A 17,654-nucleotide genomic window follows, 5' to 3' on the forward strand; every position below is an offset into this window, starting at 1 on the left:
AAGGATGTGCTCTCACTCCCTCTTGCGAGAACACCAGAATCACAACTAGCTGCTGGACAATCATCGACAGGAAGACACTGGAACTCAGCTGAAAACATACCCCACCAACCAAAGACAAGGAAAAGCCACAAGGAGACGGTAGGAGGGGCGCAATCACAGTAAAATCAAATCCCATAATGGCTGGGTGGATGACTCACAGACTGGAGAACATTTATATCACAGAAGTCCACCCACTGGAGTGAAGGTTCTGAGCCCCAAGTCAGGCTTCCCAACCTGGGGGTCCGGCAACAGGAGGAGGAATTCCTAGAGAATCAGACTTTGAAGCCTAGTGGGAATTGATTGCAGGACTTTGACAGGACTGGGGGAAACAGAGACTCCACTCTTGGAGGGCAAACACAAAGTACTGTGCACATCGGGGCCCAGGGGAAGGAGCACTGACCCCAGGGAAGACTGAACCAGACCTACCTGCTAATGTTGGAGGGGTCTCCTGCAGAGGTGGGGGGTGGCAGTGGCTCACTGTGGGGACAAGAACACTGGCAGCAGAAGTTCTCGGAAGGACTCCTTGGTGTGAGCCCTCCCAGAGTCTGTCATTAGCCCCACCAAGGAGCCCAGGTAGGCTCCAGTGTTGGGTTGCCTCAGGCCAAACAACTAACAGGGAGGAAACCCAGCCCCACCCATCAGCAGACAAGTGGATTAAAGTTTTACTGAGCTCTGCCCACCAGAGCAACAGCCAGCTCTACCCACCACCAGTCCCTCCCATCAAGTCTCTTAGATAGACTCATCCACCAGAGGGCAGAGAGGAGAAGCAAGAAGAACTACAGTCCTGCAGCCTGTGGAACAAAAACCACATTCACAGAAAGATAGACAAGATGAAAAGGCAGAGGGCTATGTACCAGAGGAAGGAACAAGATAAAACCACAGAAAAACAACTAAATGAAGTGGAGATAGGCAACCTTCCATAAAAAGAATTCAGAATAATGATAGTGAAGATGATCCAGGACCTCGGAGAAAGAATGGAGGCAAAGATCGAGAAGATGCAAGAAATGTTTAATAAAGACCTAGAAGAATGAAAGAACAAACAAACAGAGATGAACAATACAATAACTGAAATGAAAAATACACTAGAAGGAATCAATAGAGACTAACTGAGGCAGAAGAATGGATAAGTGACCTGGAAGAGAGAATGGTGGAACTCACTGCTGTGAAACAGAATAAAGAAAAAAGGATGAAAAGAAATGAAGACAGACTAAGAGACCTCTGAGACAACATTAAATGCAACAACATTCACATTATAGGGATCCCAGAAGGAGAACAGAGAGAGGAAGGACCCAAGAAAATATGTGAAGAGATTACAGTCAAAAACTTCCCTAACGTGGGAAAGGAAATAGCCACACAAGTCCAGGAAGCGCAGCGAGTCCCATACAGGATAAACCAAAGGAGAAACACACTGAGACACATAGTAATCAAATTGACAAAAATTAAAGACAAAGAAAAATTATTGGAAGCAGCAAGGGAAAAAATGACAAATAACATACAAGGGAACTCCTGTAAGGTTAACAGTTGATTTCTCAGCAGAAACTCTACAAGCCAGAAGGGAGTGGCATGATATACTTAAAGTGATGAAAAGGAAGAACGTACAACCAAGATTACTCTACCCGGCAAGGATCTCACTCAGATTCGATGGGGAAATCAAAAGCTTTACAGACAAGCAAAGGCTAAGAGAATTCAGCACCACCAAACCGGCTTTACAACAAATGCTAATGGAACTTCTCTAAGTGGGAAATATAACAGAAGAAAAGGATCTACAAAAACAAACCAAAACAATTAAGAAAATGGTCATAGGAACATACATATGGATAATTACCTTAAACGTGAATGGATTAAATGCTCCACCGAAAACATACAGGCTTGCTGAATGGATACAAAAACAAGATCCATATATATGCTGTCTACAAGAGACTCACTTCAGACCTAGGGACACATACAGACTGTAAGTGAAGGGATGGAAAAAGATATTCTATGCAAATGGAAATCAAAAGAAAGCTGGAGTAGCTATACTCATATCAGATAACATAGACTTTATAATAAAGAATGTTACAAGAGACAAGGAAGGACACTACATAATGATCAAGGGATCAATCCAAGAAGAAGATATAACAATTATAAATATATATGCCCCCAACATAGGAGCATCTCAATACATAAGGCAACTGCTAACAGCTATAAAAGAGGAAATCAACACTAACACAATAATAGTGGGGGACTTTAACACCTCACTTACACCAATGGACAGATCATCCAGACATAAAATTAATAAGGAAACACAAGATTTAAATGACAAAATAGACCAGATAGATTCATTTGTATTTATAGGACATTCCATCCAAAAACAGCAGATTACACTTTTTTCTCAAGTGCGCATGGGACGTTCTCCAGGATAGATCATGTCTTACGTCACAAATCAATCCTCAGTAAATTTAAGAAAACTGAAATCATATCAAGCATCTCTTCTGACCACAACACTATGAGATTAGAAATGAATTACAGGGAAAAATACGTAAAAAACACAAGCACATGGAGGCTAAAGAATACATTACTAAATAACAAAGAGATCACTGAAGAAATCAAAGAGGAAATCAAAAACTACCTAGAGACAAATGACAATGAAAACACGACAATCCAAAACCTATGGGATGAAGCAAAAGCAGTTCTAAGAGGGAAGTTTATAGCTATACAAGCCTACCTCAAGAAACAAGAAAAATCTCCAGTATACAATCTAAACTTACACCTAAAGGAACTACAGAAAGAAGAACAAACAAAACCTAAAGTTAGCAGAAGGAATCAAATCATAAACATCAGAGCAGAAATACATGAAATAGAAATAAAGAAAACAATAGCAAAGATCAATAAAACTAAAGGCTGGTTCTTTGAGAAGATAGACAAAATTGAGAAACCATTAACCAGACTCATCTAGAAAAAGAGGGAGAGTACTCAGATCAATAAAATTAGAAATGAAAAAGGAGAAGTTACAACAGACACCACAGAAATACAAAGCATCCTAAGAGAATACTACAAGCAACTCTATGCCAATAAAATGGACAACCTGGAAGAAATGGACAAATTCTTAGAAAGGTATAACCTTCCAAGACTTCCAAGAAGAAACAGAAAATATGAACAGACCAATCACAAGCAATGAAATTGAAACTGTGATTAAAAATTTTCCAACAAACGGAAGTCCAGGACCAGATGGCTTCACAGGTAAATTCTATCAAACATTTTGAGAAGAGCTAACACCCAACCTTCCCAAACTCTTCCAAAATACAGAAGAGGAAGGAACACTCCCAAACTCATTCTCTGAGGCCACCATCACCCTGACACCAAAACAGGACAAAGATACTACAAAAAAAGAAAATTACAGACCAATATCACTAATGAATATAGATGCAAAAATCCTCAACAAGGGCTTCCCTGGTGGTGCAGTGGTTGAGAGTCCGCCTGGCGATGCAGGGGACACAGGTTCGTGCCCCGGTCCGGGAAGATCCCACATGCTGCGGAGTGGCTAGGCCCGTGAGCCATGGCCACTGAGCCTGCGCGTCCAGAGCCTGTGCTCCGCAATGGGAGAGGCTTCAACAGTGAGAGGCCCCCATACCGCAAAAAAAAAAAACAATCCTCAACAAAATACTAGCAAGCAGAATACAACAGCACATGGAAAGGATCATACACCATGATCAAGTGGGATTTATCCCAGGAATACAATGATTCTTCAATATACACAAATCAATCAATGTGATACACCATATTAACAAATAGAAGAATAAAAACCATATGATCATCTCAATAGATGCAGAAAAAGCTTTTGACGAAATTCAACACCCATTTATGATAAAAACTCTCCAGAAAGTGGGCATAGAGGGAACCTACCTCAATATAATAAAGGCCACATATGACAAACCCACAGGAAACATCATTCTCAGTGGTGAAAAATGAAAGCATTTCTCATTTCTTCTAAGATCAGGAAAGAGACAAGGATGTCCACTCTCACCACCATTATTCAACATAGTTTTGGAAGTCCTAGCCACGGCAACCAGAAAAGAAATAAAAGGAATACAAATTGGAAAAGAAAAAGTAAAACTCTCACTGTTTGCAGATGACATGATACTATATATAGAGAATCCTAAAAATGCCACCAGAAAACTACTAGAGCTAATCAATGAATTTGGTAAAGTTGCAGGATACAAAATTAATGCACAGAAGTCTCTTGCATTCCTATACACTAATGATGAAAAATCTGAAAAAGAAATTATGGAAACACTCCCATTTACCGTTGCAACAAAATGAATAAAATACTTAGGAATAAACCTACTTAGGGAGACAAAAGACCTGTATGCAGAAAATTATAAGACACTGCTGAAAGAAATTAAACATGATACCAACAGATGGAGAGATATACAATGTTCTTGGATTGGAAGAATCAATATTATGAAAATGACTATACTACCCAAAGCAATCTACAGATTCAATGCAATCCCTATCAAATTACCAATGGCATTTTTTACAGAACTAGAACAAATCATCTCAAAATTTGTATGGAGACACAAAAGACCCCAAATAGCACAAGCAGTCTTGAGGGGAAAAAACGGAGCTGGAGGAATCAGGCTCCCTGACTTCAAACTATACTACAAAGCTACAGTAATCAAGACAATATGGTACTGGCACAAAAACAGAAACATAGATCAATGGAACAGGATAGAAAGCCCAGAGATATACCCACACACCTATGGTCAACTAATCTATGACAAAGGAGGCAAAGATATATAATGGAGAAAAGACAGTCTCTTCAATAAGTGGTGCTGGGAAAACTGGACAGCTACATATAAAAGAATGAAATTAGAACACTCCCTAACACCATACACAAAAATAAACTCAAAATGGATTCGAGACCTAAATTTAAGTCCAGACACTATAAAAATGTTTGAGGAAAACATAGGAAGAACACTCTTTGACGTAAATCATAGCAAGATCTTTTTTGATCCACCTCTTAGAGTAATGGAAATAAAAACAAAAATAAACAAATGGGACCTAATGAAACTTCAAAGCTTTTGCACAGCAAAGGAAACCATAAACAAGACGAAAAGACAACCCTCAGAATGGGAGAAAATATTCGCAAACGAATCAACAGACAAAGGGTTAATCTCCAAAATATATAAACAGCTCATGCAGCTCAATATTAAAAAAAAAAAAATCCTAATCCAAAAATGGGCAGAAGACCTAAATAGACATTTCTCCAAAGAAGACATACAGATGGCCAAAAGGCACATGAAAAGCTGCTCAACATCACTAATTATTAGAGAAATGCAAATCAAAACTACAATGAGGTATCACCTCACACCAGTTAGGATGGGCATCATCAGAAAATCTACAAACAACAAATGCTGGAGAGGGTGTGGAGAAAAGGGAACCCTCTTGCACTGTTGGTGGGAATGTAAATGGATACAGCCACTATGGAGAACAGTATGGAGGTTCCTTAAAAATCTAAAAATAGGATTACCATATGACCCAGCAATCCCACTACTGGGCATATACCCAGAGAAAACCATAATTCAAAAAGACACATGCACCCCAATGTTCATTACAGCACTATTTACAATAGCTGGGTCGTGGAAGCAACCTAAATGCCCATCGACAGATGAATGGATAAGGATGTTGTGGTACATATATACAGTGGAGTATTACTCAGACATAAAAAGGAACAAAACTGAGTCATTTGTTGAGACGTGGATGGATCTAGAGACTGTCATACAGAGTGAAGTAAGTCAGAAAGAGAAAAACAAATATTATATATTAATGCATGTATGTGGAACCTAGAAAAATGGTACAGATGAACCGGTTTGCAGGGTAGGAGTTGAGACACAGATGTAGAGAACAAATGTATGGACACCAAAGGGGGAAACCGCAGTGGGGTGGGGATGGTGGTGTGCTGAATTGGGCGATTGGGATTGACATGTACACACTGATGTGTATAAAATTGATGACTAATAAGAACCTGCAGTATAAACAAACAAAGCAAACAAACAAACAGAACAACTAATACTAAACTTTCTTTGGGTTATTTGTATGGAAATATGTTAATATAAATGTTTCAGACATTACGTGAAATTTCTAAAACAACAACAAACAACAACAACAAAAAACCCTCTAGGATCCACCCACCTCTGTTACTTTTTTCATTAAGGTCTCTTGATTCCAGGTTTGAACTACACTCTTTTTAAAAAAATTATTCTATTGAAGTATAGTTGAGTTACAATGTTGTGTTAATTTCTGCTGTACAGCAAAGTGATTCAGTTATACATATATACACATTCTTTTTCATATTCTTTTCTATTATGGTTTATCACAAGATATTTAATATAGTTTCCTGTGCCAACTACACTCTTTAGAGTTCATCAAACAGTACCACAATTGTCTAGCGCCTGTCTCTGGTCCCCTCCTCTTAATTTCCCTGTCTGAGCATAGATCCGGAAGAGACCTTCCTCTTTCTTCCCCATCTTTCTGCTTTCCCCATCCTAAGTCCCCACACGCTCAGGTGCAGGTACTTGGCCCATGACATTGCCCTTTCCCTTTCTCTCCACCAAAAACTCCTGGGGTTCCTTGGCTCTGATTCTACACTGCAGTGACTCACTCTCCTTTTCTTTTTAAAGTTCAGTTTCTTTATCATGGCTTTGAGTTCCCTTCTCCCTTTTAGGTCCTGAAGTGCCTCCCCAGCTTCATCTCCCACCCCTCCAGTCTACACTACAACTGCTCCACCCTTCCATCCACCTGACTGTTCCCAGGCATTCTCCACTCATGCATTTTTCCTTGTCTTTGCTCTGGCTGTCCTCTGCCTTCAGTGTCCTTTTTACCATCCTTTACCCATGGAAATTCTACTTCTTCTTAAAGCTTTGCTGAGTTCTAACAGCCCTTCCTCTGTAAAGCTTTCCCTGCTTCCCCAGTTAGAACAAATCAGAACTGACTGCAGTTCCCCACTCTGCTTTTATTTTCCAGTGCTACCTGCTCAGGATATCTTTCTTCATGAAAAAGTTATCATATTATGTAGGTAAGGACTGGATTCTCAGCAAGGTATCACATTGGAAAACAATTGCTAAATTATTTGATCCAAGGTGTTAATTAGCTGATAAAGTTTAACTTACAAATATAGGAGGCAGGTAATTACAGTAGACAGACTATATCATTGAGAGTCATGAGACCTGGATTGAATCTCAGCTCTGATTCCTCCCTTTATCCCTCCCTACCTCCCTTTCTTCCTTCCCAAAATGAGGTTGGCAAAGTAAACACCAGCCAGGTCATGCAGGGCCTTGCAGCCCATGCTAACTGTAAACAGAAATCATTAAAAGATCCTAAGGAGAGGATTGAGAAGATCAGGTTTCTGCTTTGGAGGGATTTTTGGTTTGTTTGTTTTTGTAAAACATACATAACATTTACCATTTTTATTATTTGTAGGTGTATATTTCAGTGGCATTAGGTACATTCACATTGTTGTGAAACTATCACCACCATCCATCTCCAGAACTTTTTCACCTTCCTAAAGTGAGATTTGGTATCTATTAAAAAATAACTCCGGGCTTCCCTGGTGGCGCAGTGGTTGAGAGTCCGCCTGCCGATGCAGGGGACACAGGTTCATGCCCCGGTCCGGGAAGATCCCACATGCCGCGGAGCAGCTGGGCCCGTGAGCCATGGCTGCTGAGCCTGTGCGTCCGGAGCCTGTGCTCCTCAACGGGAGAGGGCACAGCAGTGAGAGGCCCACGTACAGCAAAAAAAAATAAAATAAAATAACTCCCCATTCTCCTCTCCCCCTACCCCTGGCAACCACCATTCTACTTTCTGTCTCTATGAATTTGACTCTTCTAGGTACCTCATATGAATGGAATCATACAGTGTTTGTCCTTTTGTGTCTGGCTTATTTCACTCAGCATAATATCTTTAAGGTTCATCACGTTGTAGCATGTGTCAGAATTTCCTTCATTTTTAGGGCTGAAGCATATTCCATTGAATGTATATACAAAAAAACCCCTCATGTTTTGTTTATCCATTCATACATCAGTGAACATTTGTGTTGTTTCCATCTTTGGCTATTGTGAATAATGCTCCTATGAATGTACAAATACTTGTACAAGCCTTTGCTTTCAATTCTTTTGAATACATACCCCCAAGTAGAAAATAATAATAATAATTTTTAAATAATAATAAAATATATATTTTAAATATCTGTGTATTAAATGCATTCGCCCATTTAGCTGCAACCATAAAATGGTATTTTAAAATACTTAAATTAAGAATTAAATTTAAGCAATAAAACCTTATATATAATAGTCAAATGAGCCACAACTCCTGTGACATTACAATCACCTAGTGTTCCAACTGCTCCAGCTGAGCCCCCTCATACTTCATGAGCTACGCTCTTCCCTGGGCCCAGCATCACAGACCTCATTCTGCCAGAACAATATAAATTTCTAACTCCCCATCCATGCCCCTCTACAACTAGGTCTAGCCTTGTTTTCCAATGACTCCTCAGAATTTAATAAAATTACAACTCCTTACCCCATCACCTAAGATTCTCCGTGGTCTGGCCCTGGATGCCCCATCTCTTACTTCTCATCCCCACTCACCTTCCAAGCCAACCATGAAGAAGCTATTTGCAGTTCCCCACATGTACCAAATCTCTGTGCTTTTACACTTGTTTTCCTTTCTGATCTGCCTTGTGCTTCTTTGTCCGGCTAATTTTTATCTGTCCTTCAAGACTCAGTTCAAGCATTAGTTTTTACAGGAAACTTTTCATGATCCACAGCCCTATTCCCCACCACCACTCATTGCCACCCAGATGAAGGGCCCCTCCTTGGCTTTCTCAGAATATTTTCAGCATAGCACTTAGCAGAGTACATCACCATCGTGCATCTATCAGTCTCTCTCCAAAGGGCAAGGACCATGCATTTTATTTATTTCCCCCTGCCTGGCATACGAGTGGTACTCCATAAGTTCAATGAAGGAATGAATTACCTTAAGGCAGTTGGTAAAAAAACAAAGAAATATATTATAGAGAAAAAATGACTACTTGTATTTGTGATTAGTAGGTTTAGAAACTCTAATTTTGACATACTGGCACACTTTCAAATTCAGAATCTGTTAGATTGGGAAAAAAATTCAAACCACCTAAAACCTGAACCTTTTATTCTCTTTCATCAAAATCATGGATGAATTATATTTAGGCCAGAAAACTTAGAATATAATTAGATGTAGCTATGTTCATGCATATGCTAATATTAATCTAACTTTAAACACCTGGAAAGGTATGAAACATTGGGTAACTTTAGAAAATTCACCTCCATTCCCCATATCCTACAACCCAGCCACCTGGCCCACTAGAACAAGCTGTACCGAAGTTCACACTATTCTCTTGACCTCCTTCTTCCACCTGACAAACTCCTCCCATACTTCGGGGTCTCATTCAAGTATCTTTTTCTCTGTGAATTCACACCCTTCCTCGCATGTAAGTGCTCTTTACCTGGGTTCCCTTAACATTTTATTCTTACCAGAAATGTAGCATTTAACAAATTTTAACACAGTTGTTTATATGTCTGTTTCCACTGCTCTACTGAGCCACTTTTTGAGGGTTAAAATCTTATTCATTATTGAATTCCCAGTAGTTAGCACAGAGCCAGCCATCAAATAGGATACACAGAGATGAGAGCAAGGCAAGAAGGAAGTAATGAAGAAAGGGGGTGAGGGAGAAAGGCAGGAAGGAAGGAAAGAAGGAAAAAAGGAAAGAAGGAGCTGAATCAGCTCCCTAACAAGGGAAGAAACCAGCTGTGGAAAAGTGTAATCTGAGTCCAACAGAATTACAGAGGCAAGACCCAGTCTTTGCAAGAGAATAGTTTCAGTTGGGTGTTAGGATGATGACCTAGTGCCTAAACAGAAATAGCTTTCCTTTCTCTGTAACTTAGAGAGTTTTTTATAGGAGCTTAATCAAAGCCAAGAATAAAAAGAAAAGATAAACTAGGAAAGAGATGAATCCAAGAATAAAATTCTTTCCTCCGTAAGATCTTATTATTTTTTTTAATGGAGGAATATAAGATAATGCATTTAATATGTTACTTAATTTGAATATTTAGAAACTTCCCCACAAACAAAAGGAATTATGTTGTGTATTTTAAATGCCAGATTAAGGGTATTTTGATTACAGGATTGCAGAGGGAGAAAGGGGCCATAAGAAGTGGCAAGCATCATCTTTAGAGATGGACTTCAGATGTCCTGGAATGTAAGCTGGTCAGTGGGGGTCTTTTGGTGGAGAGAGAGGCAATTTGAGGCACAGGGATAAAAGAATAGATGAGGCTGAAAGGGGATGAAAGAAGGAATGAGGATAAAAGACATAAGGGGGGGCTTCCCTGGTGGTGCAGTGGTTGAGAGTCTGCCTGCTAATGCAGGGGACACGGGTTCGAGCCCTGGTCTGGGAAGATCCCACATGCCGCGGAGCAACTAGGCCCATGAGCCACAACTACTGAGCCTGCGTGTCCGGAGCCTGTGCTCCGCAACAAGAGAGGCCGCGATAGTGAGAGGCCCGCGCACCGCGATGAAGAGTGGCCCCCGCTTGCCACAACTAGAGAAAGCCCTCGCACAGAAACGAAGACCCAAAACAGCCAAAAATTAATTAATTAATTAAAAAACTCCTACCCCCAACATCTTCTTAAAAAAAAAAAAAAAAGACATAAGGGGCTGGCAATTCTCCAACAACTCTGCTATCCTAACCCAAGAACCCTCAGGGATAAATCTAATAACCCAAGGATAAGATGGGAAGATCATGAAGGAGTAAAAAGATACTTGGCAGTTTTCACATTTGTGTTTCTAAAGGGCTACATTAAAATCATTACCAAAAAGAAAAATAATTTAAATGTGTCCTTACTGTGTGTACTTTTTTTTTTAAATGAAATCCTTGGTTCTCATTGCATTGAAAAATACACAGAGATAGATGATATGAAATGACTGAAATAAAAATATAATAACTACAAGTGACAATAATAGAAACAGTTGCTTTTCTATAGGAACTTAGCCCACTTTTAAAGACTAAGGGCAAAAAAACCCTGCTGAGTTATCACTGTTGGTTTTGCTCATTGACTGAATCCAATTATAAAAGCACAATATAAAACTGGGCATAGGATTGGGCATTGGTTAAATTTATAATAGTAGAATTAATATCAACAATTATTCTTTTAGAAAACAAAGATTCAAGGCTCACTGTATGACATATACAAAGCCTCACTCATATACTTTACTTTTATGAAAAAACCTAGAAAACGGCATGACAAATAGACTAAGGAAAAAGAAAACTGAAGAGTTAGTTTAAAATGGTGAACAAGAGAAGGGAAAGGTAACTCACTGCAGCAATGCTTTGGTCTTCCTGGTGGGGTCTTCTGGCCTGAAGTTTTTATAGGCTTCTACTTCGTGTTCTATGGACAGCAACTGTCCCTGCAGTTTGTTCCTGAAGTTAGGTAGGGTGTCTCGAATGTGGTTGGTAAGTTGCTAAATAAAACAAAACAAAATCATACAACAGATTGAAGATCAACTCATAAGACAAAAATCGCCCTTCACTGTTTTCCAGGTCATTCAAAACCTTAAAAAGCCATACATACATGTGAGACTGACTGTGTAGACAGATAACTCCAACTCTCTCATCCACTGCCCTATGGCGAAGCTCAAAATTCCTTCAGCTAAAGTCACTTGCTCGGACAATCTTTTTACGTCTGGGATACCCTGTTAAAAGGCAGCTAATGTTACTAATGAAGCTGCCTAATAACACCTTAACATGGATTGATTTGTCAAATCAGCTACCTTGTCGAAAGGAACCTTAAGTTAGAATGTGGTACAAATGAAGGAAATGGAGAGTTACAGGTGCTGCCTGAGTTCTCAGGACCAAATGGCTTACCACTGGTGGAGCTCAGAGGTACCTATCAGCTGTTAAGTTCCTCTCCATTCCATAGCTCAGGCAGGTGTTTCCTCTCACCTTGCACACAAGCTTTCTTGTTGATATCTCTACCTAACCACCTTCTTGGCATTTCCACTGAAGTCATCTGCTGGCACCTCAAGCTCAGTCTGATAAAAAATTCTCCAAGAGATTTTCTAAGAGGGACACAATTCATTCAGAACAAAGGTGGGATATAAACCCAGACTGGTTAGCTCCCTGCCTGATGTTCTTTCTATTACAGTGTAATTAAGGAAAGTCTGAATTAAAAGGAAAAAAAAAAGAGCACCTTCTTGAACTGCTTAAGGAATAAACTCAGAATCAAGAGAAAGAATATCAACTTCATAGAAATGTAGGAAAAAGAATAATAAATTTAAAGTAAGGGGAATAAATAGACCCAGACTGACTGAAGAACCATTTCAAATCATTTTTATGTTCATCTGAGGTTACCTGGATATATCTATTCAATAAATCTATAGTTATTTAATTGTCAATAGTTCATACTATATTATACCCTTGTCCACAGTTATGACTTATCATGTTATTCCCCTGGCATGTGCTGCCATTATGGCTCTGAAGCAGAAAACAGAAGAATAGAGAAGACTGCATTCCCAGTAGCAATTCCACAAGACACAAACCCCCAAATCTAAGAGTAACCACGAGAAAGTAGTAGCCCCCTGACTGCCATGTGAGTGGTAAATAATCAAAATACTTGGTTTCTACCATTTGTTTCTCATATATCTCAATAGCAAAGCAATACTGTGGACCACTCCTAGCTTTCTAAAACACTTCTTTCCTTAGCTTTCGTGACCCCAGCTCCTGTCATTTTTCTCCTAACCTTTCTGAACACCTTCTCCATCTCCTTTGCCAAGTTGTTCTCCTCTGCCAGACCTGTAAATATTGATATTCCTCAAATGTGGGTCCTACACCTCTTCTTTGGTCACTGTCTGTTCTCTACTAAGGCAATCATTTCATCCATGGTTTCAATAAATATTCAAACACCTGTGGCTATGGACATGTTATCTAAAGACCAGACTTCTTATCTTTGGTCAGGGTATATGTATTAGACCACCTGCCTGACTTATCCTCTTGGAAGCATCAACCTCAGCATGTCTGAAATAAAGTACCTAATATTCCCTTCAATGTTCTCCATTTTGATGACTTCATAACAACCTGGGAACTTGGGAGTTATCCTTGACTTTACCTCTCCATCACCCACCAGAGCTAATCTACTACCAAGTTCTCAATTTTCCAAAACATTTCTCAAATCTGCTTTCTTTTCCCATCTCCACTGGCCCTAACTGAGACCAAGCTACCATCATTTCTCACTTTGACTCCTAAGTGGTCCTCTCATCTCTACTCTTGGACTTCCTATCTGCAACCACCATAATCCTTTTTAACCCACAAATATGATTGTGTTATTCCCCTTTTCAGATTCCTTAAACAACTGACTTCCCACTGCTCTTAGGATAAGAGCCAAAATCCTTAACTTGGCCTACAAACACTGTAGGACCCAGCCACTGCCTGCATCTCCAAATTCATCTCTTACAACTCATTCCCTCATTTTCTGCCCTCCAGCAACAATAATATTCCTTTCAATTCCTCAAAAATGTCCAGTTCTCTTGCAGTTTTTGCCACAGTAACTGTCTCACGGTCAGAGGTGTTGGTGCACATTAAATCAGCAATAAAATTATCTTAATTTCAAACACAGTATGAAGGTCCTTGAAGCAATACAGAAACGGATTATGTAGGAAATGAAACATCTTCAGTATAACATTTATTCAATTTTCAGTCAACCAGAATCAGTTATGCCATAATTTAGGGGTCACCTGTAGTAACCAAATGATCAATCATATCCATCCAGCATTCACAACTTAATTTATTTCTAACTTTACCTTTCTAATCATCTTAGTGATATTTCTCTAAGATATTTTTTCTTAGACCAATACAGGCATGAAACCAGTAATCAAAAAGGAATTTTACCAGAGCTAAATATATTGATAGACTATCATGGTTCATGCATGACAAACCAGTGTTCCTTCTCTAAACCATGTTCATAATTTTTAAATGACACAACTATCACTGCTTCATGGCTTCCAAATACTCATCTACCCTTAATTTAAAAGTACAAATTTCACATTAAAATAGAAGTACTATGTCGCTTAAAATAGAAGTACACCACTGTTTTTTATTTCCTAAAACTTCTTCAATTGTTTTGCCTAAATGGTTCAGATATAATGTAACAAGCAGCCTATTACTGTGTTAGCCTCTACTGATACCTTCTAGGAGGGAACATCAGAACTTTCGATAATTACTTGACTGATTTAAGTTCATAGATAAAAGTTACAAAGTGCTTTTATTTTCTTAAACTTAATTGGAGTATAATTGCTTTACAATGGTGTGTTAGTTTCTGCTTTATAACAAAGTGAATCAGTTATACATATACATATGTCCCCATATCTCTTCCCCCTTATGTCTCCATCCCTCCCACCCTCCCTATCCCACCCCTCTAAATGGTCACAAAGCACCGAGCTGATCTCCCTGTGCTATGCGGCTTCTTCCCACTAGCTATCTATTTTACGTTTGGTAGTGTATATATGTCCATTCCACTCTCTCACTTTGTCCCAGCTTACCGTTCCCCCTCCCCGTATCCTCAAGTCCATTCTCTAGTACGTCTGTGTCTTTATTCCCATCTTGCCCCTAGGTACTTCATGAACATGAATTTTTTTTTTTTTTTTAGATTCCATATATATGTGTTAGCATACGGTATTTGTTTTTCTCTTTCTGACTTACTTCAGTCTGTAGGACAGACTCTAGGTCCATCCACCTCACTACAAATAACTCACTTTCGTTTTATTTTATGGCTGAGTAATATTCCATTGTATATATGTGCCACATCTTCTTTATCTGTTCATCTGTCAGTGGACACTTAGGTTGCTTCCATGTCCTGGCCATTGTAAATAGAGCTGCAATGAACATTGTGGTACATGACTCTTTCTGAAATATGGTTTCCTCAGGGTATATGCCCAGTAGTGGGATTGCTGGGTCGTATGGTAGTTCTACTTTTAGTTTTTTAAGGAAACTCCATACTGTTCTCCATAGTGGCTGTACCAATTTACATTCCCACCAGCAGTGCAAGAGGGTTCCCTTTTCTCCACACCCTCTCCAGCATTTATTATTTGTAGATTTTTTGATGGCGGCCATTCTGACTTGTGTGAGATGATATCTCATTGTACCTTTGATTTGCATTTCTCTAATGATTAATGATGTTGAGCATTCTTTCACTGTTTGTTGCCAATCTGTATATCTTCTTTGGAGAAATGTCTATTTAGGTCTTCAGCCCATTTTTGGATTGGGTTGTTTGTTTTTTTGATATTGACCTGCATGAGCTGCTTGTATATTTTAGAAATTAATCCTTTGTCAGTTGCTTCATTTGCAAATATTTTCTCCCATTCTGAGGGCTCTGTTTTCGTTTTGTTTATGGTTTCCTTTGCTGTGGAAAAGCTTTTAAATTTCATTAGGTCCCATTTGTTTATTTTTGTTTTTACTTCCATTACTCTAGGAGGTGGGTCTAAAATGATCTTGCTGTGATTTATGTCATAGAGTGTTCTGCCTGTGTTTTCCTCTAAGAGTTTGAAAGTGTCTGCCCTTACATTTAGGTATTTAATCCATTTTGAGTTTATTTTTATGTATGGTGTTAGGGAGTGCTCTAATTTCATTCTTTTACATGTAGCTGTCCAGTTTTCCCAGCACCACTTATTGAAGAGGCTGTCTTTTCTGCACTGTATATTCTTGCCTCCTTTATCAAAGATAAGGTGACCATGTGTGTGTGGGTTTATCTCTGGGCTTTCTATCCTGTTCCATTGATCTATATTTCTGTTTTTGTGCCAGTACCATATTGTCTTGATTACTGTAGCTGTGTAGTATAGTCTGAAGTCAGGGAGCCTGATTCCTCCATCTCCGTTGTTCTTTCTCAAGAATATACTTGATACGATTTCAATTTTCTTAAACTTACCAAGGCTTGATTTGTGACCCAAGAATATGATCTCTCCTGGAGAATGTTCCATGAGCACTTGAGAAGAATGTGTATTCTGTTGTTTTTGGATGGAATGTCCTATAAATATCAATTAAGTCTACCTTGTTTAATGTATCATTTAAAGCTTGTGTTTTCTTATTTATTTTCATTTTGGATGATCTGTCCATTGGTGAAAGTGGGGCGTTAAAGTCCCCTAGTATTATTTTGTGTTACTGTCGATTTCCCCTTTTATGGCTGTTAGCATTTGCCTTATGTATTGAGGTGCTCCTATGTTAGGTGCATAAATATTTACAATTGTTATATCTTCTTTTTGGACTGATCCCTTGATCATTATGTAGTGTCCTTCTTTGTCTCATGTAATAGCCTTTATTTTAAAGTCTATTTTGTCTGATATCAGAATTGCTACGCCAGCTTTATTTGATTTCCATTTGCATGGAGTATCTTTTTTCATCCCCTCACTTTCAATCTGTATGTGTCCCTAGGTCTGAGGTGGGTCTCTTGTAGACAGCATATATATGGGTCTTGTTTTTGTATCCATTTAGCCAGTCTATGCCTTTTGGTTGGAGCATTTAATCCATTTACATTTAAGGTAATTATCGATATGTATGTTCCTATTACCATATTCTTAATTGTTTGGGGTTTGTTATTGTAGGTTTTTTCCTTCTCTTGTGTTTCTTGCCTAGAGAAGTTCCTTTAGCATTTGTTATAAAGCTGTTTTGGTGGTACTGAATTCTCTTAGCTTTGCTTGTCTGTATAGGTTTTAATTTCTCTGTCAAATCTGAATGATATCCTTGCTGGGTAATCTTCATTGTAGGTTTTTCTCCTTCATCACTTTAAATATGTCCTGCCACTCCCTTCTGGCTTGCAGAGTTTCTGCTGAAAGATCAGCTGTTAACCTTATGGGGATTCCCTTGTGTGTTATTTGTTGTTTTTCCCTTGCTGCTTTTAATATTTTTTCTTTGTATTTAATTTCTGATAGTTTGATTAATATGTGTCTCAGCATGTTTCTCCTTGGATTTATCCTGTATGGGACTCTCTGTGCTTCCTGGACTCGATTAACTATTTCCTTTCCCATATTAGGGAAGTTTTCAACTATAATCTCTTCAAATATTTTCTCAGTCCCTTTCTTTTTCTCTTCTTTTTCTGGGACCCCTGTAATTCAAATGTTGGTGCGTTTAATGTTGTCCCAGAAGTCTCTGAGACTGTCCTCATTTCTTTTCATTCTTTTTTCTTTATTCTTTCTGCAGTAGTTGTTTCCACCATTTTATCTTCCAGGTCACTTACCCGTTCTTCTGCTCAGTTATTCTGCTATTGTTCCCTTCTAGAGAATTTTTAATTTCATTTATTGTGTTGTTCATCAGTGTTTGTTTGCTCTTTTCTTCTAGGTCCTTGTTAAACATTTCTTGTATTTTCTCCATTCTATTTCCAAGATTTTGGATCATCTTTACTGTCATTATTCTGAATTCTTTTTCAGGTAGACTGCCTATTTCCTCTTCATTTGTTAGGTCTGGTGGGTTTTTATCTTGCTCCTTCATCTGCTGTGTGTTTCTCTGTCTTCTCATTTTGCTTAACTTACTGTGTTTGGGTTCTCATTTTTGCAGGCTGCCGGTT

General features: G+C 38.8%; 1 protein-coding gene across 12 annotated transcripts in view; it reads right to left on the bottom strand.

Moving 5' to 3' along the window:
* DNM3 (dynamin 3) overlaps window positions 1-17,654 on the bottom strand; it is a 570,492-nt gene that overhangs the window by 355,860 nt on the left and 196,978 nt on the right. For all 12 annotated transcript variants that reach the window (XM_073804407.1, XM_073804410.1, XM_073804428.1 and 9 more), the window contains exon 7: window positions 11,426-11,568. In XM_073804407.1, the coding sequence (XP_073660508.1) occupies window positions 11,426-11,568 (143 nt within the window). The remainder of the gene's footprint in view (window positions 1-11,425; window positions 11,569-17,654) is intronic.

This window comes from Tursiops truncatus, chromosome 1, assembly GCF_011762595.2.
Source record: "Tursiops truncatus isolate mTurTru1 chromosome 1, mTurTru1.mat.Y, whole genome shotgun sequence".
Lineage (NCBI taxonomy): Eukaryota > Metazoa > Chordata > Mammalia > Artiodactyla > Delphinidae > Tursiops > Tursiops truncatus.